General features: G+C 48.2%; 1 protein-coding gene across 2 annotated transcripts; it reads right to left on the bottom strand.

The window, feature by feature from the left end:
• Window positions 1–1057: 1057 nt before the first annotated feature.
• Window positions 1058–15518, bottom strand: LOC135560369 (Golgi apparatus membrane protein TVP23 homolog A-like). Of its 2 annotated transcripts, none has more exons than XM_065002265.1 (8): window positions 13509–15518; window positions 13290–13378; window positions 10660–10804; window positions 10335–10424; window positions 6789–6914; window positions 5988–6119; window positions 2007–2067; window positions 1058–1625 (listed from the first exon to the last, which is right to left on the bottom strand). In XM_065002265.1, the coding sequence occupies exons 1-7, from the start codon at window positions 13515–13517 to the stop codon at window positions 2041–2043; spliced, it is 618 nt and encodes a 205-aa protein (XP_064858337.1). In that variant the 5' UTR covers window positions 13518–15518; the 3' UTR covers window positions 1058–1625; window positions 2007–2040. The 2 variants fall into 2 exon arrangements, with proteins under 2 accessions (XP_064858337.1, XP_064858338.1); XM_065002266.1 differs by having other exon boundaries at window positions 1058–2067; window positions 13509–14368; window positions 14516–15518.
• Window positions 15519–27985: the final 12467 nt, after the last annotated feature.

Here is a 27985-nt window from a genome sequence, read left to right as displayed (position 1 = left end):
ACCTGCTTCCCCGGTATCCTCCGACCACCAGGTTACCTGCTACCCCGTTATCCTCCAACCACTAGGTTACCTGCTTCCCCGTTATCCTCCAACCACTAGGTTACCTGCTTCCCCGTTATCCTCCGACCACTAGCTTACCTGCTTCCCCGTTATCCTCCGACCACTAGGTTACCTGCTTCCCCGTTATCCTCCGACCACCAGGTTACCTGCTACCCCGTTATCCTCCGACCACTAGGTTACCTGCTTCCCCGTTATCCTCCGACCACTAGGTTACCTGCTTCCCCGTTATCCTCCGACCACTAGGTTACCTGCTTCCCCGTTATCCTCCGATCACCAGGTTACCTGCTTCCCCGTTATCCTCCGACCACTAGGTTACCTGCTTCCCCGTTATGCTCCGACCACTAGGTTACCTGCTTCCCCTCCTACCACTAGGTTACCTGCTTCCCCGTTATCCTCCGACCTCTAGGTTACCTGCTTCCCCGGTATCCTCCGACCACCAGGTTACCTGCTACCCCGTTGTCCTCCAACCACTAGGTTACCTGCTTCCCCGTTATCCTCCAACCACTAGGTTACCTGCTTCCCCGTTATCCTCCGACCACTAGGTTACCTGCTTCCCCGTTATCCTCCGACCACTAGGTTACCTGCTTCCCCGGTATCCTCCGACCACTAGGTTACCTGCTTCCCCGTTATCCTCCGACCACTAGGTTACCTGCTTCCCCGTTATCCTCCGACCACTAGGTTACCTGCTTCCCCGGTATCCTCCGACCACTAGGTTACCTGCTTCCCCGTTATCCTCCGACCACTAGGTTACCTGCTTCCCCGTTATCCTCCGACCACTAGGTTACCTGCTTCCCCGTTATCCTCCGACCACTAGGTTACCTGCTTCCCCGTTATCCTCCGACCACTAGGTTACCTGCTTCCCCGTTATCCTCCGACCAATAGGTTACCTGCTTCCCCGTTATCCTCCGACCACTAGGTTACCTGCTTCCCCGTTATCCTCCGACCACTAGGTTACCTGCTTAATCTGTTTTATTAGCCATCAGACAGACAGGAAACAGAAAGGTGTGTTTGTTTTATTAGACATCAGACAGACAGGAAACAGAAAGGTGTGTTTGTTCTATAAGGCGTCAGACAGACAGGAAACAGAAAGGTGTGTTTGTTTTATTAGCCATCAGACAGGAAACAGAAAGGTGTGTTTGTTTTATTAGCCATCAGACAGGAAACAGAAAGGTGTGTTTGTTTTATTAGCCATCAGACAGACAGGAAACAGAAAGGTGTGTTTGTTTTATTAGCCATCAGACAGGAAACAGAAAGGTGTGTTTGTTTTATTAGCCATCAGACAGGAAACAGAAAGGTGTGTTTGTTTTATTTAGACATCAGACAGGAAACAGAAAGGTGTGTTTGTTCTATAAGGCGTCAGACAGACAGGAAACAGATTATAACATCGTCAGAAGTAAAAAATAAAAAATAAATACTGTATATATATATATATATATATATTCATAGAAATATAAAATTAAATCAAAATAATTAAAATGCTGAATATGAAACTGATGTAATTACAGGAGCTTTGATGTTGATGGGCTTCTGTCCCCTTCTGAGTTCCAGAACATTTCCTGCTCTGTCTGTCACACACACACACACACACACACACATACAGACACACACACACACACACACACACACAGACACAGACACACACACACACACACACACACACACACACACACACACACACACACACACACACACACACACACACACAGAGGTATCAACCCACAGACTATGAACATGCTGCAAACTGTGCTACACACACGGTGAGACACACACACACACACACACACACACACACACAGACACGCACGCACGCGCGCGCGCACGCACGCACACACACACACATACACGCACGCACGCACGCACACGCACACACACACACATGCACGCACGCACACACGGGAACACCCACACACACACACACACACACACACACACATACATACACATACTCAGAGAAGGCAGCTGCAGGTGATTCCTATTCCATCACAGCATTCTGGAGATGATATCAGGCTGAAAGACCAGGAAGAGGAGACCAATCACACAGGGTCCTGTTCATTAGAGACCAATCACACAGGGTCCTGTTCATTAGAGACCAGACACACAGGGTCCTGTTCATTAGAGACCAGACACACAGGGTCCTGTTCATTAGAGACCAGACACACAGGGTCCTGTTCATTAGAGACCAGACACACAGGGTCCAGTTCATTAGAGACCAGACACACAGGGTCCTGTTCATTAGAGACCAGACACACAGGGTCCTGTTCATTAGAGACCAGACACACAGGGTCCTGTTCATTAGAGACCAGTGGAGACCAGACAAACAGGGTCCTGTTCATTAGAGACCAGACACACAGGGTCCTGTTCATTAGAGACCAGAGGAGACCAGACACACAGGGTCCTGTTCATTAGAGACCAGAGGAGACCAGACACACAGGGTCCTGTTCATTAGAGACCAGACACACAGGGTCCTGTTCATTAGAGACCAGACACACAGGGTCCTGTTCATTAGAGACCAGACACACAGGGTCCTGTTCATTAGAGACCAGTGGAGACCAGACAAACAGGGTCCTGTTCATTAGAGAACAGAGGAGACCAATCACACAGGGTCCTGTTCATTAGAGACCAGAGGAGACCAGACACACAGGGTCCTGTTCATTAGAGAACAGAGGAGACCAGACACACAGGGTCCTGTTCATTAGAGAACAGAGGAGACCAGACACACAGGGTCCTGTTCATTAGAGACCAGAGGAGACCAGACACACAGGGTCCTGTTCATTAGAGACCAGAGGAGACCAGACACACAGGGTCCTGTTCATTAGAGACCAGAGGAGACCAGACACACAGGGTCCTGTTCATTAGAGAACAGAGGAGACCAGACACACAGGGTCCTGTTCATTAGAGAACAGAGGAGACCAATCACACAGGGTCCTGTTCATTAGAGAACAGAGGAGACCAGACACACAGGGTCCTGTTCATTAGAGACCAGAGGAGACCAGACACACAGGGTCCTGTTCATTAGAGACCAATCACACAGGGTCCTGTTCATTAGAGACCAGACACATGACTATGTCATTAATGTCCAGGTTAGTTCCTGTCTGTTTCATAACTATGTCATTAATGTCCAGGTTAGTTCCTGTCTGTTTCATGACTATGTCATTAATGTCCAGGTTAGTTCCTGCCTGGTTCATGACTATGTCATTAATGTCCAGGTTAGTTCCTCCCTGTCTGTTTCATGACTATGTCATTAATGTCCAGGTTAGTTCCTGTCTGTTTCATAACTATGTCATTAATGTCCAGGTTAGTTCCTGTCTGGTTCATAACTATGTCATTAATGTCCAGGTTAGTTCCTGTCTGTTTCATGACTATGTCATTAATGTCCAGGTTAGTTCCTGTCCGTTTCATAACTATGTCATTAATGTCCAGGTTAGTTCCTGTCTGTTTCATGACTATGTCATTAATGTCCAGGTTAGTTCCTGCCTGGTTCATGACTATGTCATTAATGTCCAGGTTAGTTCCTGTCTGTCTGTTTCATAACTATGTCATTAATGTCCAGGTTAGTTCCTGTCTTTTTCATGACTATGTCATTAATGTCCAGGTTAGTTCCTGTCTGTTTCATGACTATGTCATTAATGTCCAGGTTAGTTCCTGTCTGTTTCATGACTATGTCATTAATGTCCAGGTTAGTTCCTCCCTGTCTTTTTCATGACTATGTCATTAATGTCCAGGTTAGTTCCTGTCTGTTTCATGACTATGTCATTAATGTCCAGGTTAGTTCCTGTCTGGTTCATGACTATGTCATTAATGTCCAGGTTAGTTCCTGTCTGTTTCATGACTATGTCATTAATGTCCAGGTTAGTTCCTGTCCGTTTCATGACTATGTCATTAATGTCCAGGTTAGTTCCTGTCCGTTTCATGACTATGTCATTAATGTCCAGGTTAGTTCCTGTCTGTTTCATGACTATGTCATTAATGTCCAGGTTAGTTCCTGCCTGGTTCATGACTATGTCATTAATGTCCAGGTTAGTTCCTCCCTGTCTGTTTCATGACTATGTCATTAATGTCCAGGTTAGTTCCTGTCTGTTTCATGACTATGTCATTAATGTCCAGGTTAGTTCCTGTCTGTTTCATGACTATGTCATTAATGTCCAGGTTAGTTCCTGTCTGTTTCATGACTATGTCATTAATGTCCAGGTTAGTTCCTGTCTGTTTCATGACTATGTCATTAATGTCCAGGTTAGTTCCTCCCTGTCTGTTTCATGACTATGTCATTAATGTCCAGGTTAGTTCCTGTCTGTTTCATGACTATGTCATTAATGTCCAGGTTAGTTCCTGTCTGTTTCATGACTATGTCATTAATGTCCAGGTTAGTTCCTGTCTGTTTCATGACTATGTCATTAATGTCCAGGTTAGTTCCTCCCTGTCTGTTTCATGACTATGTCATTAATGTCCAGGTTAGTTCCTGTCTGGTTCATGACTATGTCATTAATGTCCAGGTTAGTTCCTGTCTGTTTCATAACTATGTCATTAATGTCCAGGTTAGTTCCTGTCTGTCTGTTTCATGACTATGTCATTAATGTCCAGGTTAGTTCCTGTCTGTTTCATGACTATGTCATTAATGTCCAGGTTAGTTCCTGTCTGTTTCATGACTATGTCATTAATGTCCAGGTTAGTTCCTGTCTGTTTCATGACTATGTCATTAATGTCCCTGGGGAGGGACTAACCTCTAATCCCTGACCTCTACCACTCCCCAACACTGACTATAACCTCTAACCCCTGACCTCTACCACTCCCCAACACTGACTATAACCTCTAACCCCTCTACCACTCCCCAACACTGACTATAACCTCTAACCCCTGATCTCTACCACTCCCCAACACTGACTATAACCTCTAACCCCTGACCTCTACCACTCCCCAACACTGACTATAACCTCTAACCCCTCTTCCACTCCCCAACACTGACTATAACCTCTAACCCCTTCACCTCTAACCCCTGACCTCTACCACTCCCCAACACTGACTATAACCTCTAACCCCTGACCTCTACCAGTCCCCAACACTGACTATAACCTCTAACCCCTGACCTCTACCACTCCCCAACACTGGCTATAACCTCTAACCCCTTCACCTCTAACCCCTGACCTCTACCACTCCCCAACACTGACTATAACCTCTAACCCCTGACCTCTACCAGTCCCCAACACTGACTATAACCTCTAACCCCTGACCTCTACCACTCCCCATCACTGGCTATAACCTCTAACCCCTTCACCTCTAACCCCTGACCTCTACCACTCCCCAACACTGACTATAACCTCTAACCCCTGACCTCTACCACTCCCCAACACTGACTATAACCTCTAACCCCTGACCTCTACCACTCCCCAACACTGACTATAACCTCTAACCCCTGATCTCTTCCACTCCCCAACACTGACTATAACCTCTAACCCCTGATCTCTACCACTCCCCAACACTGACTATAACCTCTAACCCCTGACCTCTACCACTCCCCAACACTGACTATAACCTCTAACCCCTCTACCACTCCCCAACACTGACTATAACCTCTAACCCCTGATCTCTACCACTCCCCAACACTGACTATAACCTCTAACCCCTTCACCTCTAACCCCTGACCTCTACCACTCCCCAACACTGACTATAACCTCTAACCCCTGACCTCTACCACTCCCCAACACTGACTATAACCTCTAACCCCTGACCTCTAACCCCTGATCTCAACTAGTCATAGTCATTATGAAACAGGCAGGGAGGTATTAACCTGGACAACTGACTATAACCTCTAACCCCTGACCTCTAACCCCTGATCTCAACTAGTCATAGTCATTATGAAACAGGCAGGGAGGGATTAACCTGGACAACTGACTATAACCTCTAACCCCTTCACCTCTAACCCCTGACCTCACCCGCTGGAGGAAGTGCTGTCCCTGCAGGAAGGAGGAAGGGGATGTGGGTGGGACTTCCTGTCCGCCGTTCTTGCAGCGCAGGTAACCATAGAGATTAGCCCCCTGGAGAGAGATACTGGCTACCACCAACACCTGGGGAGAGAGAGGGAGTATGGAGAAGGTACAGGTAACCATAGAGATTAGAAGGTACAGGTAACCATAGAGATTAGCCCCATGTGGGGAGAGAGGGAGTATGGAGAAGGTACAGGTAACCATAGAGATTAGAAGGTACAGGTAACCATAGAGATTAGAAGGTACAGGTAACCATAGAGATTAGAATGTACAGGTAACCATAGAGATTAGCCCCCTGGGGGGAGAGAGGGAGTATGGAGAAGGTACAGGTAACCATAGAGATTAGAAGGTACAGGTAACCATAGAGATTAGCCCCCTGGGGGGAGAGAGGGAGTATGGAGAAGGTACAGGTAACCATAGAGATTAGAAGGTACAGGTAACCATAGAGATTAGAAGGTACAGGTAACCATAGAGATTAGAAGGTACAGGTAACCATAGAGATTAGCCCCCTGGGGGGAGATAGGGAGTATGGAGAAGGTACAGGTAACCATAGAGATTAGAAGGTACAGGTAACCATAGAGATTAGCCCCCTGGGGGGAGAGAGGGAGTATGTGTGTGTGTGTGTGTGTGTGTGTGTGTGTGTGTGTGTGTGTGTGTGTGTGTGTGTGTGTGTGTGTGTGTGTGTGTGTGTGTGTGTGTGTGTGAGTGAGTGTGTGTGTGTGTGTGAGTGAGTGTGTGTGTGTGTGTTACCAGCCAGTCTGTGTTCAGACAGAACAGGGTCGTGAAGAAGAAGCCGGTCCAGATGAGAGGACAGATGATCAGACCCGACCAAAAGATCCTGGCCTCCACCTCCGTACCACCGGCCTGGGGAGAAGACTACACACACAGACATCAGAGGACTACACACATAGACATCAGAGGACTACACACATAGACATCAGAGGACTACACACATAGACATCAGAGGACTACACACACAGACATCAGAGGACTACACACATAGACATCAGAGGACTACACACATAGACATCAGAGGACTACACACATAGACATCAGAGGACTACACACATAGACATCAGAGGACTACACACATAGACATCAGAGGACTACACACATAGACATCAGAGGACTACACACACAGACATCAGAGGACTACACACATAGACATCAGAGGACTACACACACAGACATCAGAGGACTACACACATAGACATCAGAGGACTACACACATAGACATCAGAGGACTACACACACAGACATCAGAGGACTACACACATAGACATCAGAGGACTACACACACAGACATCAGAGGACTACACACACAGACATCAGAGGACTACACACACAGACATCAGAGGACTACACACATAGACATCAGAGGACTACACACATAGACATCAGAGGACTACACACACAGACATCAGAGGACTACACACACATAGACATCAGAGGACTAGACATCAGAGGACTACACACACAGACATCAGAGGACTACACACACAGACATCAGAGGACTACACACATAGACATCAGAGGACTACACACATAGACATCAGAGGACTACACACACAGACATCAGAGGACTACACACATAGACATCAGAGGACTACACACATAGACATCAGAGGACTACACACATAGACATCAGAGGACTACACAACACACAGACATCAGAGGACTACACACACAGACATCAGAGGACTACACACATAGACATCAGAGGACTACACACATAGACATCAGAGGACTACACACATAGACATCAGAGGACTACACACACAGACATCAGAGGACTAGACATCAGAGGACTACACACATAGACATCAGAGGACTACACACATAGACATCAGAGGACTACACACATAGACATCAGAGGACACATAGACACACATAGACATCAGAGGACACACAGACATCAGAGGACTACACACACAGACATCAGAGGACTACACACATAGACATCAGAGGACTACACACATAGACATCAGAGGACTACACACATAGACATCAGAGGACTACACACATAGACATCAGAGGACTACACACATAGACATCAGAGGACTACACACACAGACATCAGAGGACTACACACATAGACATCAGAGGACTACACACACAGACATCAGAGGACTACACACATAGACATCAGAGGACTACACACACATAGACACCAGAGGACTACACACATAGACATCAGAGGACTACACATAGACATCAGAGGACACATCAGAGGACTACACACACAGACATCAGAGGACTACACACATAGACATCAGAGGACTACACAACACAGACATCAGAGGACTACACACATAGACATCAGAGGACTACACACACATAGACACCAGAGGACTACACACACATAGACATCAGAGGACTAAACACACAGACATCAGAGGACTACACACCACATAGACACCAGAGGACTATACACTTAGACATCAGACACCAGACATCAGACACCAGACATCAGACACCAGACATCAGACACCAGACATCAGGCATCAGACATCAGACACCAGACATCAGACACCAGACATCAGACACCAGACATCAGACCCCAGACACCTAGACATCAGACACCTAGGCATCAGACACCAGACATCAGACACCAGACACCTAGACATCAGACACCTAGGTATCAGACACCAGACATCAGACACCTAGGCATCAGGCATCAGACACCAGACACCTAGACATCAGACATCAGACACCTAGGCATCAGACACCAGATATCAGACACCAGACATCAGACACCAGATATCAGACACCAGACATCAGACAACAGACATCAGACACCAGACACCAGACATCAGACACCTAGGCATCAGACACCAGATATCAGACACCAGACATCAGACAACAGACATCAGACACCAGACATCAGACACCAGACATCAGAAACCAGATATCAGACACCAGACATCAGACCCCAGACACCTAGACATCAGACACCTAGGCATCAGACACCAGACATTAGACTCCAGACACCAGACATTAGACACCAGACACCAGACATCAAACACCAGACATCAGACACCAGACATCAGACACCTAGGCATCAGACACCAGACATCAGACACCTAGGCATCAGAAACCAGACACCAGACATCAGACATCAGACATCAGACACCAGACATCAGACCCCAGACACTAGACATCAGACACCAGACATCAGACACCAGATATCAGACACCAGACCCCAGACATCAGACACCAGACACCAGACATCAGACACCAGACATCAGACCCCAGACACCTAGACATCAGACACCTACGCATCAGACACCAGACATCAGACACCTAGACATCAGACACCTAGGCATCAGGCATCAGACATCAGACACCTAGGCATCAGGCATCAGACACCAGACATCAGACACCAGACACCTAGACATCAGACATCAGACATCAGACACCAGACCCCAGACTTCAGACACCAGACATCAGACACCAGACCCCAGACATCAGACACCAGACAACAGACATCAGACACCAGACATCAGACCCCAGACACCTAGACATCAGACACCTACGCATCAGACACCAGACATCAGACACCAGACACCTAGACATCAGACAGCTAGGCATCAGACACCAGACATCAGACACCAGACACCAGACATCAGAAACCAGACATCAGACACCAGACATCAGACCCCAGACACCTAGACATCAGACACCTAGGTATCAGACACCAGACACCAGACATTAGACACCAGACATCAAACACCAGACATTAGACACCAGACACCAGACATCAGACACCTAGGCATCAGACACCAGACACCAGACATTAGACACCAGACACCAGACATCAGACACCAGACACCTAGACATCAGACAGCTAGGCATCAGACACCAGACATCAGACACCAGACACCAGACATCAGAAACCAGACATCAGACACCAGACATCAGACCCCAGACATCAGACACCTAGGCATCAGACACCAGACACCAGACATTAGACACCAGACATCAAACACCAGACATTAGACACCAGACACCAGACATCAGACACCTAGGCATCAGACACCAGACACCAGACATTAGACACCAGACACCAGACATCAGACACCAGACACCAGACATTAGACACCAGACATCAAACACCATACATTAGACACCAGACACCAGACATCAGACACCTAGGCATCAGACACCAGACACCAGACATTAGACACCAGACATCAGACACCAGACATCAGACATTAGACACCAGACACCAGACATTAGACACCAGACACCAGACATCAGACACCAGACACTAGACATCAGACACCAGCGTCTCACCTTGCTGTCCTCAAACACCCAGAGGCTCCTCCCATCCTCATCGATCTGGTTCCACCATCGCAGACCCACCAACAACCTGCCTGTCACATTCTGACACACACGTGAGAAAGAGAGGACAGGTGTGTGTGTGTCTGTGTGTGTGTCTGTGTGTGTGTGTGTGTGTGTGTGTGTCTGTGTGTGTGTGTGTGTAGCTGTGTGTGTGTGTGTGTGTGTGTGTGTGTGTGTGTGTGTGTGTGTGTGTGTGTGTGTGTGTGTGTGTGTGTCTGTGTGTGTGTGTGTGTGTGTGTCTGTATGTGTGTGTGTGTGTGTGTGTGTGTGTTCTCACCTTAACGGACCAGAAGTCACAGGACAGCAGAGTGATGATCATAATGAAGCAGGAAGTAAAGCTCTTGGTGAACCAATCACAGAGCAGGTAGGTTACTATGGCAGCCACTCGGAAGAACAGGTGCAGGAAGGAGGCGAGGGGGTGTCTGGAATGTCAGTCAATCAGTCAATCAGTCAGCCAGTCAGTCAATCAGTCAGTCAATCAGCCAGCCAGTCAATCAGTCAGTCAATCAGTCAGCCAGTCAGTCAGCCAGTCAATCAGTCAGCCAGTCAGTCAATCAGTCAGCCAGTCAGTCAATCAGTCAGCCAGTCAGTCGATCAGTCAGTCAATCAGCCAGCCAGTCAATCAGTCAGCCAGTCAATCAGTCAGCCAGTCAGTCAATCAGTCAGTCAGTCAATCAGTCAGTCAGTAAATCAGTCAGTCAGTCCACAAATTAACTTTTAACAAGCCACACCTGTTAATTGAAATGCATTCCAGGTGACTACCTCATGAAGCTGGTTGAGAGAATTCCAAGAATGTGCAAAGCTGTCATCAAGGCAAAGGGTGGCTACTTTGAAGAATCTCAAATATAAAATATATTTTGATTTGTTTAACCATTTTTTTGGTTACTACATGATTCCATATGTGTTGTTTCATAGTGTTGATGTCTTCACTGTTATTATACAATGTAGAAAATTAGTAAAAATTAAAGAAAAACCCTGTCCATACTCATGACTGGTACTATATCTCCATGTAGACCTATAGAGGGTAGGTTCCCTCTCTATTACTGGGTACATCATGTAGACCTATAGAGGGTAGGTTCCCTCTCTATTACTGGGTACATCATGTAGACCTATAGAGGGTAGGTTCCCTCTCTGGTCTCTATTACTGGGTACATCATGTAGACCTATAGAGGGTAGATTCCCTCTCTATTACTGGGTACATCATGTAGACCTATAGAGGGTAGGTTCCCTCTCTATTACTGGGTACATCATGTAGACCTATAGAGGGTAGGTTCCCTCTCTATTACTGGGTACATCATGTAGACCTATAGAGGGTAGGTTCCCTCTCTGGTCTCTATTACTGGGTACATCATGTAGACCTATAGAGGGTAGGTTCCCTCTCTATTACTGGGTACATCATGTAGACCTATAGAGGGTAGGTTCGCTCTCTGGTCTCTATTACTGGGTACATCATGTAGACCTATAGAGGGTAGGTTCCCTCTCTATTACTGGGTACATCATGTAGACCTATAGAGGGTAGGTTCCCTCTCTATTACTGGGTACATCATGTAGACCAATAGAGGGCAGGTTCCCTCTCTATTACTGGGTACATCATGTAGACCTATAGGTTCCCTCTCTATTACTGGGTACATCATGTAGACCTATAGAGGGTAGGTTCCCTCTCTATTACTGGGTACATCATGTAGACCTATAGAGGGTAGATTCCCTCTCTATTACTGGGTACATCATGTAGACCTATAGAGGGTAGGTTCCCTCTCTATTACTGGGTACATCATGTAGACCTATAGAGGGTAGATTCCCTCTCTATTACTGGGTACATCATGTAGACCTATAGAGGGTAGATTCCCTCTCTATTACTGGGTACGTCATGTAGACCTATAGAGGGTAGGTTCCCTCTCTATTACTGGGTACATCATGTAGACCTATAGAGGGTAGGTTCGCTCTCTGGTCTCTATTACTGGGTACATCATGTAGACCTATAGGTTCCCTCTCTATTACTGGGTACATCATGTAGACCTATAGAGGGTAGGTTCCCTCTCTATTACTGGGTACATCATGTAGACCTATAGAGGGTAGGTTCCCTCTCTATTACTGGGTACATCATGTAGACCTATAGAGGGTAGATTCCCTCTCTATTACTGGGTACATCATGTAGACCTATAGAGGGTAGGTTCCCTCTCTATTACTGGGTACATCATGTAGACCTATAGAGGGTAGATTCCCTCTCTATTACTGGGTACATCATGTAGACCTATAGAGGGTAGATTCCCTCTCTATTACTGGGTACGTCATGTAGACCTATAGAGGGTAGGTTCCCTCTCTATTACTGGGTACATCATGTAGACCTATAGAGGGTAGGTTCGCTCTCTGGTCTCTATTACTGGGTACATCATGTAGACCTATAGGTTCCCTCTCTATTACTGGGTACATCATGTAGACCTATAGAGGGTAGGTTCCCTCTCTATTACTGGGTACATCATGTAGACCTATAGAGGGTAGGTTCCCTCTCTATTACTGGGTACATCATGTAGACCTATAGAGGGTAGGTTCCCTCTCTATTACTGGGTACATCATGTAGACCTATAGAGGGTAGATTCCCTCTCTATTACTGGGTACATCATGTAGACCTATAGAGGGTAGGTTCCCTCTCTATTACTGGGTACATCATGTAGACCTATAGAGGGTAGATTCCCTCTCTATTACTGGGTACATCATGTAGACCTATAGAGGGTAGGTTCCCTCTCTATTACTGGGTACATCATGTAGACCAATAGAGGGTAGGTTCCCTCTCTAGTCTCTATTACTGGGTATATCATGTAGACCTATAGAGGGTAGGTTCCCTCTCTATTACTGGGTACATCATGTAGCCCTATAGAGGGTAGATTCCCTCTCTGGTCTCTCTCTTACCGGATCTTTACCCCCCTGAGCGCTCGCTGTTCCTCCTCCTCGGTACTGAAATCCAACTCCACATCCTCCGTGTCGTCCACGAGACCACCCTGAACCGGCGCACACACACACACACACAACCGTTAGGCCACTAGCTAGCCGGCGCGCACACACACAACCGTTAGACCACTAGCTAGCCGGATAAATGATTTAATTAAAACAACAACACATGCAACCTACCTGTTTCATGGTGAGCCTGTCCGCTATTTGCTCATTCGTTCTGTTCTGACAGCCCCGTCCGTTGTTAATGGTGGACAGAATAAAGCTGGTGTCGCCGTGAAATGGGTCCGACTGGACCTCCTATCTAACCCACCAAAGAGGTTAGGAGATGCTCTTGCATCAGCATCATCTGGAAAGAGAGATGCGAACTTTCTTTCTGTGAGAGAAACACGCTACGTTGATTTTTTAAATATATTTTTTTAAATATAGCCTACATTTATCCGTCTTATACAGCAGGCTATGCGGTCGTCTGGGCTACTTCAGCTGTTGCTTTGACGTGTTGTATGTTTCGTTAGGTAGCAGCGGACTGTTTACGTTCTTACCGGCTCTGACCAGATCATGTCGCTGTCACTCCAACGACCGACGGTTCGCGGCTCACCAGCAGCGCCCTTAACAACAATACAATCAAAACTCTCCCGTCCTCCCTCCTTTCATTCATGCTCACCTGTCTCCTTTTGTGTGTGTGTGTGTGTGTGTGTGTGTGTGTGTGTGTGTGTGTGTGTGTGTGTGTGTGTGTGTGTGTGTGTGTGTGTGTGTGTGTGTGAAGCAGTAATGTCATCATGAAACAGTATCAAAATATTGTATTCATTTTTAAATAACATTGAAAACGAAAAAAAAGTTTTTGCTATATTTAACAGACTATTGATTATAAGACAACAGCTGTACAGTCAACACACATTCAAATATTCAATATACAGTTCATCCGGAAAGTATTCAGACCCCTTCACTTTTTTCACATTTTGTTACATTACAGCCTTATTATAAAATGAATTAAATTGCCCCCACCCCTCACCAATCTACACACAATACCCCATAATGACCTCACAATACCCCATAATGACCTCACAATACCCCATAATGACCTCACAATACCCCATAATGACCTCACAATACCCCATAATGACATCACAATACCCCATAATGACCTCACAATACCCCATAATGACAACACAATACCCCATAATGACATCTCAAAGCTAAAACGGGTTTTTAGAAATGTTTGCTAATTTATTAAAATTGAAAATTAAAAAAACTTAAATATAACATTTACATAAGTATTCAGACCCTTCACTCAGTACATTGTTGAAGTATCTTTGGGTTCAAGTCCGGGTTTGGCCGGGCCACTCAGGGACATTCAGAGACTTGTCTCGAAGCCACTCCTGCGTTGTCTTGGCTGTGTGCTTAAGGTCATTGTCCCGTTGGAAGGTGAACTCCCAGTCTGAGGTGCTGAGCGCTCTGGAGCAGGTTTTCATCAAAGATCTCTCTGAACTTTGCTCTGTTCATCTTTGCCTCGATCCTGACTAGTCTCCCAGTCCCTGCTGCTGAAAAACATCCCCACAGCATGATGCTGCCACCACCATGCTTCACCGTAAGGATGGTGCCAGGTTATCTCCAGATGTGACACTTGGCATTCAGAACCAAGACTTCAATCTTGGCTTCATCAGACCAGAGAATCTTGAGAGTCCTTTAGGTGCCTTTATTACTTCAAGCAGCTGTCATGTGCCTTTTACTGAAGAGTGGCATCTGTCTGGCTACTCTTCCATAAAGGCCTGATTGGTGGAGTGCTGCAGAGATGGTTGTCCTTCTGGAAGGTTCTCCCATCTCCACAGAGGAACTCTGAAGCTCTGTCAGAGTGACCATAAGGTTTTGTATTTGTATTTATTATGGATACCCATTAGTTCTGCTAAGGCAGCAGCTACTCTTCCTGGGGTTTATTATGGATCCCCATTAGTTCCTGCCAAGGCAGCAGCTACTCTTCCTGGGGTTTATTATGGATCCCCATTAGTTCCTGTCAAAGCAGCAGCTACTCTTCCTGGGGTTTATTATGGATACCCATTAGTTCCTGCCAAGGCAGCAGCTACTCTTCCTGTGGTTTATTATGGATCCTCATTAGTTCCTGCCAAGGCAGCAGCTACTCTTCCTGGGGTTTATTATGGATCCCCATTAGTTCCTGCCAAGGCAGCAGCTACTCTTCCTGGGGTTTATTATGGATCCCCATTAGTTCCTGTCAAAGCAGCAGCTACTCTTCCTGGGGTTTATTATGGATCCCCATTAGTTCCTGCCAAGGCAGCAGCTACTCTTCCTGGGGTTTATTATGGATCCCCATTAGTTCCTGCCAAGGCAGCAGCTACTCTTCCTGGGGTTTATTATGGATCCCCATTAGTTCCTGCCAAGGCAGCATCTACTCTTCCTGGGGTTTATTATGGATCCCCATTAGTTCCTGCCAAGGCAGCAGCTACTCTTCCTGGGGTTTATTATGGATCCCCATTAGTTCCTGCCAAGGCAGCAGCTACTGTTCCTGGGGTTTATTATGGATCCCCATTAGTTCCTGCCAAGGCAGCAGCTACTCTTCCTGGGGTTTATTATGTATCCGCATTAGTTCCTGTCAAGGCAGCATCTACTCTTCCTGGGGTTTATTATGGATCCCCATTAGTTCCTGCCAAGGCAGCAGCTACTCTTCCTGGGGGTTTAATATGGATCCCCATTAGTTCATGTCAAGGCAGCAGCTACTCTTCCTGGGGTTTATTATGGATCCCCGTTAGTTCCTGCCAAGGCAGCAGCTACTCTTCCTGGGGTTTATTATGGATCCCCGTTAGTTCCTGCCAAGGCAGCAGCTACTCTTCCTGGGGTTTATTATGGATCCCCGTTAGTTCCTGCCAAGGCAGCAGCTACTCTTCCTGGGGTTTATTATGGATCCCCATTAGTTCCTGTCAAAGCAGCAGCTACTCTTCCTGGGGTTTATTATGGATCCCCATTAGTTCCTGCCAAGGCAGCAGCTACTCTTCCTGGGGTTTATTATGGATCCCCATTAGTTCCTGCCAAGGCAGCAGCTACTCTTCCTGGGGTTTATTATGTATCCCCATTAGTTCCTGTCAAGGCAGCATCTACTCTTCCTGGGGTTTATTATGGATCCCCATTAGTTCCTGCCAAGGCAGCAGCTACTCTTCCTGGGGTTTATTATGGATCCCCATTAGTTCCTGTCAAGGCAGCAGCTACTCTTCCTGGGGTTTATTATGGATCCCCATTAGTTCCTGTCAAGGCAGCAGCTACTCTTCCTGGGGTTTATTATGGATCCCCATTAGTTCCTGCCAAGGCAGCAGCTACTCTTCCTGGGGTTTATTATGGATCCCCATTAGTTCTGTCAAAGCAGCAGCTACTCTTCCTGGGGTTTATTATGGATCCCCATTAGTTCCTGCCAAGGCAGCAGCTACTCTTCCTGGGGTTTATTATGGATCCCCATTAGTTCCTGCCAAGGCAGCAGCTACTCTTCCTGGGGTTTATTATGGATCCCCATTAGTTCCTGCCAAGGCAGCAGCTACTCTTCCTGGGGTTTATTATGGATCCCCATTAGTTCCTGCCAAGGCAGCAGCTACTCTTCCTGGGGTTTATTATGGATCCCCATTAGTTCCTGCCAAGGCAGCAGCTACTCTTCCTGGGGTTTATTATGGATCCCCATTAGTTCCTGCCAGGGCAGCAGCTACTCTTCCTGGGGTTTATTAAGGATCCCCATTAGTTCCTGTCAAGGCAGCAGCTACTCTTCCTGGGGGTTTAATATGGATCCCCATTAGTTCATGTCAAGGCAGCAGCTACTCTTCCTGGGGTTTATTATGGATCCCCGTTAGTTCCTGCCAAGGCAGCAGCTACTCTTCCTGGGGTTTATTATGGATCCCCGTTAGTTCCTGCCAAGGCAGCAGCTACTCTTCCTGGGGTTTATTATGGATCCCCGTTAGTTCCTGCCAAGGCAGCAGCTACTCTTCCTGGGGTTTATTATGGATCCCCGTTAGTTCCTGCCAAGGCAGCAGCTACTCTTCCTGGGGTTTATTATGGATCCCCGTTAGTTCCTGCCAAGGCAGCAGCTACTCTTCCTGGGGTTTATTATGGAACCCCATTAGTTCCTGCCAGGGCAGCAGCTACTCTTCCTGGGGTTTATTAAGGATCCCCATTAGTTCCTGCCAAGGCAGCAGCTACTCTTCCTGGGGTTTATTATGGATCCCCATTAGTTCCTGTCAAGGCAGCAGCTACTCTTCCTGGGGTTTATTATGGATCCCCACTAGTTCCTGTCAAGGCAGCAGCTACTCTTCCTGGGGGTTTAATATGGATCCCCATTAGTTCCTGTCAAGGCAGCAGCTACTCTTCCTGGGGTTTATTATGGATCCCCATTAGTTCCTGTCAAGGCAGCAGCTACTCTTCCTGGGGTTTATTAAGGATCCCCATTAGTTCCTGTCAAGGCAGCAGCTACTCTTCCTGGGGTTTATTATGGATCCCCATTAGTTCCTGTCAAGGCAGCAGCTACTCTTCCTGGGGTTTATTATGGATCCCCATTAGTTCCTGTCAAGGCAGCAGCTACTCTTCCTGGGGTTTATTATGGATCCCCATTAGTTCCTGTCAAGGCAGCAGCTACTCTTCCTGGGGTCCAAACACATTAAGGCACTTACATTACACAGAAAACAAAATATAAAACAGTACATCATATAACATTATTACACCACTACATATCTACAACACAATACAGCAACATCACAATGTGTCTGTACCTTTGTGTTTGTCTCTTCACAGTCTTGTTCCATAAGGTGTATTTTTTACCTTCATTTTAAATCTGATTCTACTGTTGCTACAGTCACCTGATGTGGAATAGAGTTCCATGTAGTCATGGCTCTATGTAGTAAGTGTGGAATAGAGTTCCATGTAGTCATGGCTCTATGTAGTAAGTGTGGAATAGAGTTCCATGTAGTCATGGCTCTAGAGTTCCATGTAGTCATGGCTCTATGAGTACTGTGGAATAGAGTTCCATGTAGTCATGGCTCTATGTAGTACTGTGGAATAGAGTTCCATGTAGTCATGGCTCTATGTAGTACTGTGGAATAGAGTTCCATGTAGTCATGGCTCTATGTAGTACTGTGGAATAGAGTTCCATATAGTCATGGCTCTATGTAGTACTGTGGAATAGAGTTCCATGTAGTCATGGCTCTATGTAGTAAGTGTGGAATAGAGTTCCATGTAGTCATGGCTCTATGTAGTACTGTGGAATAGAGTTCCATGTAGTCATGGCTCTATGTAGTAAGTGTGGAATAGAGTTCCATGTAGTCATGTCTCTATGTAGTACTGTGGAATAGAGTTCCATGTAGTCATGTCTCTATGTAGTACTGTGGAATAGAGTTCCATGTAGTCACGGCTCTATGTAGTACTGTGGAATAGAGTTCCATGTAGTCATGGCTCTATGTAGTAAGTGTGGAATAGAGTTCCATGTAGTCATGGCTCTATGTAGTACTGTGGAATAGAGTTCCATGTAGTCATGGCTCTATGTAGTACTGTGGAATAGAGTTCCATGTAGTCATGGCTCTATGTAGTACTGTGGAATAGAGTTCCATGTAGTCATGGCTCTATGTAGTACTGTGGAATAGAGTTCCATGTAGTCATGGCTCTATGTAGTACTGTGCGCATCCCATAGTTCTGTTCTGGACTTGGGGACTGTGAAGAGACCTCTGGTGGCATGTCTTGTGGGGTATATGGGTGGGTGTCTGAGCTGTGTGCCAGTAGTTCTTGGTACATTCAGCTTGCCAACACTTACAAAAACAAGTAGTGATGAAGTCAGATCTCTCCTCCACTTTGAGCCAGGAGAGATTGATATTGATGAGCATATCATTAATGATAGCTCTCCGTGTATAATTTAAGGTCTTTAAGGCTTCTTTTGTTCTGAGACAACTGCAATTTTCCTAAGTCACTCTTTGTGGCACCTGACCACAAGACTGAACAGTAGTCCAGGTGCGACAAAACTAGAGCCTGTAGGACCTGCCTTGTTGATAGTGTTGTTACGAAGGTAGGAACTAGGGCCTGTAGGACCTGCCTTGTTGATAGTGTTGTTACGAAGGTAGGAACTAGGGCCTGTAGGACCTGCCTTGTTGATAGTGTTGTTAAGAAGGTAGAAACTAGGGCCTGTAGGACCTGCCTTGTTGATAGTGTTGTTACGAAGGTAGGAACTAGGGCCTGTAGGACCTGCCTTGTTGATAGTGTTGTTAAGAAGGTAGAAACTAGGGCCTGTAGGACCTGCCTTGTTGTAGAAATAGGGCCTGTAGGTGCCTTGTTGATAGTGTTGAAGGTAGAAACTAGGGCCTGTAGGACCTGCCTTGTTGATAGTGTTGTTAAGAAGGTAGAAACTAGGGCCTGTAGGACCTGCCTTGTTGATAGTGTTGTTAAGAAGGTAGAAACTAGGGCCTGTAGGACCTGCCTTGTTGATAGTGTTGTTACGAAGGTAGGAACTAGGGCCTGTAGGACCTGCCTTGTTGATAGTGTTGTTAAGAAGGTAGAAACTAGGGCCTGTAGGACCTGCCTTGTTGATAGTGTTGTTAAGAAGGTAGAAACTAGGGCCTGTAGGACCTGCCTTGTTGATAGTGTTGTTAAGAAGGTAGAAACTAGGGCCTGTAGGACCTGCCTTGTTGATAGTGTTGTTAAGAAGGTAGAAACTAGGGCCTGTAGGACCTGCCTTGTTGATAGTGTTGTTAAGAAGGTAGGAACTAGGGCCTGTAGGACCTGCCTTGTTGATAGTGTTGTTACGAAGGTAGGAACTAGGGCCTGTAGGACCTGCCTTGTTGATAGTGTTGTTAAGAAGGTAGAAACTAGGGCCTGTAGGACCTGCCTTGTTGATAGTGTTGTTAAGAAGGTAGAAACTAGGGCCTGTAGGACCTGCCTTGTTGATAGTGTTGTTAAGAAGGTAGAAAAGGGCCTGTAGGACCTGCCTTGTTGATAGTGTTGTTAAGAAGGTAGAAACTAGGGCCTGTAGGACCTGCCTTGTTGATAGTGTTGTTAAGAAGGTAGAAACTAGGGCCTGTAGGACCTGCCTTGTTGATAGTGTTGTTAAGAAGGTAGAAACTAGGGCCTGTAGGACCTGCCTTGTTGATAGTGTTGTTAAGAAGGTAGAAACTAGGGCCTGTAGGACCTGCCTTGTTGATAGTGTTGTTAAGAAGGTAGAAACTAGGGCCTGTAGGACCTGCCTTGTTGATAGTGTTGATAGTCTCTGATTTGGTCCTGCCGTACATACCTACACGTACGCTACGGTCACAAGACGCAGGCCTCCTAATTGTCCCTAGAATTTCTAAGCAAACAGCTGGAGGCAGGGCTTTCTCCTATAGAGCTCCATTTTTATGGAACGGTCTGCCTACCCATGTCAGAGACACAAACTCGGTCTCAACCTTTAAGTCTTTACTGAAGACTCATCTCTTCAGTGGGTCATATGATTGAGTGTAGTCTGGCCCAGGAGTGGGAAGGTGAACGGAAAGGCTCTGGAGCAATGAACCGCCCTTGCTGTCTCTGCCTGGCCGGTTCCCCTCTTTCCACTGGGATTCTCTGCCTCTAACCCTATTACAGGGGCTGAGTCACTGGCTTACTGGGGCTCTCTCATGCTGTCCCTGGAAGGGGTGCGTCACCTGAGTGGGTTGATTCACTGATGTGGTCATCCTGTCTGGGTTGGCGCCCCCCCTTGGGTTGTGCCATGGCGGAGATCTTTGTGGGCTATACTCAGCCTTGTCTCAGGATGGTAAGTTGGTGGTTGAAGATATCCCTCTAGTGGTGTGGGGGCTGTGCTTTGGCAAAGTGGGTGGGGTTATATCCTTCCTGTTTGGCCCTGTCCGGGGGGTGTCCTCGGATGGGGCCACAGTGTCTCCTGACCCCTCCTGTCTCAGCCTCCAATATTTATGCTGCAGTAGTTTGTGTCGGGGGGCTAGGGTCAGTTTAAACAATGCTACCTTATATAATGTTACTTACCCTACATTATTCATCTCATATGCATATGTATATACTGTACTCTAGATCATCAACTGCATTCTTATGTCACTAGCCACTTTAACTATGCCACTTTGTTTACTTTGTCTACATACTCATCTCATATGTATATACTGTACTCGATACCATCTACTGTATGCTGCTCTGTACCATCACTCATTCATATATCCTTATGTACATATTCCTTATCCCCTTACACTGTGTATAAGACAGTAGTTTTGGAATTGTTAGTTAGATTACTTGTTGGTTATCACTGCATTGTCGGAACTAGAAGCACAAGCATTTCGCTACACTCGCATTAACATCTGCTAACCATGTGTATGTGACAAATACAATTTGATTTGATTTGATTGATTTGTTTGTTATATCTGGAGTACTTCTCCTGTCCTATTCGGTGTCCTGTGTGAATCTAAGTGTGCGTTCTCTAATTCTCTCCTTCTCTCTTTATTTCTCTCTCTCGGAGGACCTGAGCCCTAGGACCATGCCCCAGGACTACCTGACATGATGACTCCTTGCTGTCCCCAGTCCACCTGACCGTGCTGCTGCTCCAGTTTCAACTGTTCTGCCTTATTATTATACGACCATGCTGGTCATTTATGAACATTTGAACATCTTGGCCATGTTCTGTTATAATCTCCACCCGGCACAGCCAGAAGAGGACTGGCCACCCCACATAGCCTGGTTCCTCTCTAGGTTTCTTCCTAGGTTTTGGCCTTTCTAGGGAGTTTTTCCTAGCCACCGTGCTTCTACACCTGCATTGCTTGCTGTTTGGGGCTTTAGGCTGGGTTTCTGTACAGCACTTTGAGATATCAGCTGATGTACGAAGGGCTATATAAATAAATTTGATTTGATTTGAAGAAGGTAGAAACTAGGGCCTGTAGGACCTGCCTTGTTGATAGTGTTGTTAAGAAGGTAGAAACTAGGGCCTGTAGGACCTGCCTTGTTGGTAGTGATATGAAGGTAGAGCAGCACTTTATTATGGACAGACTTCTCCCCATCTTAGCTACTGTTGACCATGACAGTTTATACAATCCATGGTTACTCCATGGTTACTCCATGGTTACTCGTTTTGGCCTGAGGGTCGTTTTGGCCTGAGGGTCGTTTTGGCCCGAGGGTCGTTTTGGCTTGAGGGTCGTTTTGGCTTGAGGGTCGTTTTGGCCCGAGGGTCGCTTTGGCCCGAGGTTCGTTTTGGCCTGAGGGTCGTTTTGGCCCGAGGGTTGCTTTGCCGTGAATAGTCAACTTGACCAGCGATAATATAGCAAGCAAGAGTTGACGGAGAATCCACACACATCACTCTCACTCTCTCGCTGCAGTGTCCCTGTGCAAAAATGGTCTCTGCGATGCACATAGACATTTACATTTAAGATGATGATGGTGGTGGTTGTAGTAGTAATGAAAATGGTCTCTGCGATGCACATAGACATTTACATTTAAGATGATGATGGTGGTGGTTGTAGTAGTAATGAAAATGGTCTCTGCGATGCACATAGACATTTACATTTAAGATGATGATGGTGGTGGTTGTAGTAGTAATGAAAATGGTCTCTGCGATGCACATAGACATTTACATTTAAGATGATGATGGTGGTGGTTGTAGTAGTAATGAAAATGGTCTCTGCGATGCACATAGACATTTACATTTAAGATGATGATGGTGGTGGTTGTAGTAGTAATGAAAATGGTCTCTGCGATGCACATAGACATTTACATTTAAGATGATGATGGTGGTGGTTGTAGTAGTAATGAAAATGGTCTCTGCGATGCACATAGACATTTACATTTAAGATGATGATGGTGGTGGTTGTAGTAGTAATGAAAATGGTCTCTGCGATGCACATAGACATTTACATTGGGGGGCCAGACTTCTCCCCATCATAGCAACCGTCTACCTGCACATAGACATTTACATTGGGGGGCCAGACTTCTCCCCATCATAGCAACCGTCTACCTGCACATAGACATTTACATTGGGGGGCCAGACTTCTCCCCATCATAGCAACCGTCTACCTGCACATAGACATTTACATTGGGGGGCCAGACTTCTCCCCATCATAGCATAGCAACCGTCTACCTGCACATAGACATTTACATTGGGGGGCCAGACTTCTCCCCATCATAGCAACCGTCTACCTGCACATAGACATTTACATTGGGGGGCCAGACTTCTCCCCATCATAGCAACCGTCTACCTGCACATAGACATTTACATTGGGGGGCCAGACTTCTCCCCATCATAGCAACCGTCTACCTGCACATAGACATTTACATTGGGGGGCCAGACTTCTCCCCATCATAGCAACCGTCTACCTGCACATAGACATTTACATTGGGGGGCCAGACTTCTCCCCATCATAGCAACCGTCTACCTGCACATAGACATTTACATTGGGGGGCCAGACTTCTCCCCATCATAGCAACCGTCTACCTGCACATAGACATTTACATTGGGGGGCCAGACTTCTCCCCATCATAGCAACCGTCTACCTGCACATAGACATTTACATTGGGGGGCCAGACTTCTCCCCATCATAGCAACCGTCTACCTGCACATAGACATTTACATTGGGGGGCCAGACTTCTCCCCATCATAGCAACCGTCTACCTGCTACGGACAGTTGAGTCGCACGGCGAAATGGACGGTCAGAAACGGATGGAGCAGAGAGAATGGAAGTCACACACGCCCAGGCCCAACCCCCACTATCACACACGCCCAGGCCCAACCCCCATTAGCCCAAGCCAACCCAACCCCCACTATTACACACGCCCAGGCCCAGGCCCAACCCCCACTATTACACACGCCCAAGCCAACCCAACCCCCACTATCACACACGCCCAGGCCCAACCCCCATTAGTCAAAGCCAACCAAACCCCCACTATCACACACGCCCAGGCCCAACCCCCATTAGTCAAAGCCAACCCAACCCCCAAGCCCAGGCCCAACCCCCATTAGCCCAAGCCAACCCAACCCCCACTATTACACACGCCCAGGCCCAACCCCATTAGCCCAAGCCAACCCCTACTATTACACACGCCCAGGCCCAACCCCATTAGCCCAAGCCAACCCAACCCCCACTATTACACACACCCAGGCCCAACCCCCATTAGCCCAAGCCAACCCAACCCCCACTATTACACACGCCCAGGCCCAACCCCCATTAGCCCAAGTCAACCCAACCCCCACTATCACACACGCCCAGGCCCAACCCCCATTAGCCCAAGTCAACCCAACCCCACTATTACACACACGCCCAGGCCCAACCCCCATTAGCCCAAGCCAACCCAACCCCCACTATTACACACGCCCAGGCACAACCCCCATTAGCCCAAGCCAACCCAACCCCCACTATTACACACGCCCAGGCCCAACCCCCATTAGCCCAAGCCAACCCAACCCCCACTATTACACACGCCCAGGCCCAACCCCCATTAGCCCAAGCCAACCCAAACTATTACACACGCCCAACCCCCATTAGCCCAAGCCAACCCAAACTATCACACACGCCCAGGCCCAACACCCATTAGCCCAAGCCAACCCAAACTATCACACACGCCCAGGCCCAACCCCCATTAGCCCAAGCCAACCCAACCCCACTATTACAAACGCCCAGGCCCAACCCCCATTAGCCCAAGCCAACCCAACCCCCACTATTACACACGCCCAGGCCCAACCCCCATTAGCCCAAGCCAACCCAACCCCCACAGGCCCACGCCCAACCCCCATTAGCCCAAGCCAACCCAAACCCCACTATTACCACGCCCAGGCCCAACCCCCATTAGCCCAAGCCAACCCAAACTATCACACACGCCCAGGCCCAACCCCCATTAGCCCAAGTCAACCCAACCCCCACTATCACACACGCCCAGGCCCAACCCCCATTAGCCCAAGCCAACCCAACCCCCACTATTACACACGCCCAGGCCCAACCCCCATTAGCCCAAGCCAACCCAACCCCCACTATCACACACGCCCAGGCCCAACCCCCATTAGTCAAAGCCAACCAAACCCCCACTATCACACACGCCCAGGCCCAACCCCATTAGTCAAAGCCAACCCAACCCCCAAGCCCAGGCCCAACCCCCATTAGCCCAAGCCAACCCAACCCCCACTATTACACACGCCCAGGCCCAACCCCCATTAGCCCAAGCCAACCCCTACTATTACACACGCCCAGGCCCAACCCCCATTAGCCCAAGCCAACCCAACCCCACTATACACACACCCAGGCCCAACCCCCAGCCCAAGCCAACCCAACCCCCACTATTACACACGCCCAGGCCCAACCCCCATTAGCCCAAGCCAACCCAACCCCCACTATTACACACGCCCAGGCCCAACCCCCATTAGCCCAAGCCAACCCAACCCCCACTATTACACACACGCCTAGGCCCAACCCCCATTAGCCCAAGCCAACCCAACCCCCACTATTACACACGCCCAGGCACAACCCCCATTAGCCCAAGCCAACCCAACCCCCACTATTACACACAGGCCCAACCCCCATTAGCCCAAGCCAACCCAACCCCCACTATTACACACGCCCAGGCCCAACCCCATTAGCCCAAGCCCAACCCAACCCCCCATTAGCCCAAGCCAACCCAAACTATCACACACGCCCAGGCCCAACCCCCATTAGCCCAAGCCAACCCAATCCCCACTCAAAGCCAACCAAACCCCCACTATCACACACGCCCAGGCCCAACCCCCATTACAACCCCCAAGCCCAGGCCCACATTAGCCCAAGCCAACCCAACCCCCACGCCCAGGCCCAACCCCCATTAGCCCAGGCCCCAACCCCACTATTACACACACCCAGGCCCAACCCCCCCAACTATTAGGCCCAACCCCCATTAGCCCAAGTCAACCCAACCCCCACTATCACACACGCCCAGGCCCAACCCCCATTAGCCCAAGTCAACCCAACCCCCACTATTACACACACGCCAGGCAACCCCCATTAGCCCAAGCCAACCCAACCCCCACTATTACACACAGGCACAACCCCCAGGCCCAACCCCCCATTAGCCCAGGCCCAACCCCCCCAAGCCAACCCAACCCCACTATTACACACGCCCAGGCCCAACCCCCATTAGCCCAAGCCAACCCAAACTATTACACACGCCCAACCCCCATTAGCCCAAGCCAACCCAAACTATCACACACGCCCAGGCCCAACACCCATTAGCCCAAGCCAACCCAAACTATCACACACGCCCAGGCCCAACCCCCATTAGCCCAAGCCAACCCAACCCCCACTATTACAAACGCCCAGGCCCAACCCCCATTAGCCCAAGCCAACCCAACCCCACTATTACACACGCCCAGGCCCAACCCCCATTAGCCCAAGCCAACCCAACCCCCACTATTACAAACGCCCAGGCCCAACCCCCATTAGCCCAAGCCAACCCAACCCCCACTATTACACATGCCCAGGCCCAACCCCCATTAGCCCAAGCCAACCCAACCCCCACTATTACACACACCCAGGCCCAACCCCCATTAGCCCAAGCCAACCCAACCCCCACTATCACACACGCCCAGGCCCAACCCCCATTAGCCCAAGCCAACCCAAACTATCACACACGCCCAGGCCCAACCCCCATTAGCCCAAGCCAACCCAAACTATCACACACGCCCAACCCCCAGGCCCAAGCCAACCCAACCCCCACATTACAAACGCCCAGGCCCAGCCCCCAACCCAAGCCCCCACTATTACACACGCCCAGGCCCAACCCCCATTAGCCTAAGCCAACCCAACCCCCACTATTACAAACGCCCAGGCCCAACCCCCATTAGCCCAAGCCAACCCAACCCCCACTATTACACATGCCCAGGCCCAACCCCCATTAGCCCAAGCCAACCCAACCCCCACTATTACACACACCAAGGCCCAACCCCCATTAGCCCAAGCCAACCCAACCCCCACTATCACACACGCCCAGGCCCAACCCCCATTAGCCCAAGCCAATGGCATGTACCAGATGCCCAGAAGGCTGTTCACACTTACTGGCCTGAGGCCAAACCACACGACCAACAACATTGGACACTTTATGGAACACAAAGCCTTCACTATATCATCCTGGAATATCCAAGGCCTGAGGTCATCTGCCTTTTCCCTAAAGAGCAGAAACCCGGACTTCACCAAAGAAATCGGTAATACAGACATTGTCATCCTGCAAGAAACCTGGTATAGAGGAGACAGACCCACTGGTTGCCCTCTAGGTTACAGAGAGCTGGTAGTCCCATCCACCAAACTACCAGGTGGGTGGTATAGAGGAGATGGACCCACTGGTTGCCCTCTAGGTTACAGAGAGCTGGTAGTCCCATCCACCACACTACCAGGTGGGTGGTATAGAGGATATGGATCCACTGGTTGCCCTCTGGGTTACAGAGAGCTGGTAGTCCCATCCACCAAACTACCAGGTGGGTGGTATAGAGGAGATGGACCCACTGGTTGCCCTCTAGGTTACAGAGAGCTGGTAGTCCCACCCACCAAACTACCAGGTGTGAAACACTGGTTGCCCTCTAGGTTACAGAGAGCTGGTAGTCCCACCCACCAAACTACCAGGTGTGAAACAGGGAAGGGACTCAGAGGGTATGCTAATTTCGTATAGAGCAGACCTAACTCACTCCATTAAATTAATCAAAACAGGAACATTTTACA

The sequence above is a fragment of the Oncorhynchus nerka genome, linkage group LG15 (genome assembly GCF_034236695.1).
Source record: "Oncorhynchus nerka isolate Pitt River linkage group LG15, Oner_Uvic_2.0, whole genome shotgun sequence".
In the NCBI taxonomy this organism is placed as follows: domain Eukaryota; kingdom Metazoa; phylum Chordata; class Actinopteri; order Salmoniformes; family Salmonidae; genus Oncorhynchus; species Oncorhynchus nerka.
Note: the sequence above shows the minus strand (reverse complement) of the source record. Positions and strands in the feature narration are given on the sequence as shown.

Coding starts and splice junctions, on each gene's coding strand:
- LOC135560369 (XM_065002265.1), bottom strand. Junction 10,805..13,289: donor CTCAGGGGGGTAAAGATCCG/GTAAGAGAGAGA, acceptor CTGACATTCCAG/ACACCCCCTCGCCTCCTTCC. Junction 10,425..10,659: donor GTGACTTCTGGTCCGTTAAG/GTGAGAACACAC, acceptor CGTGTGTGTCAG/AATGTGACAGGCAGGTTGTT.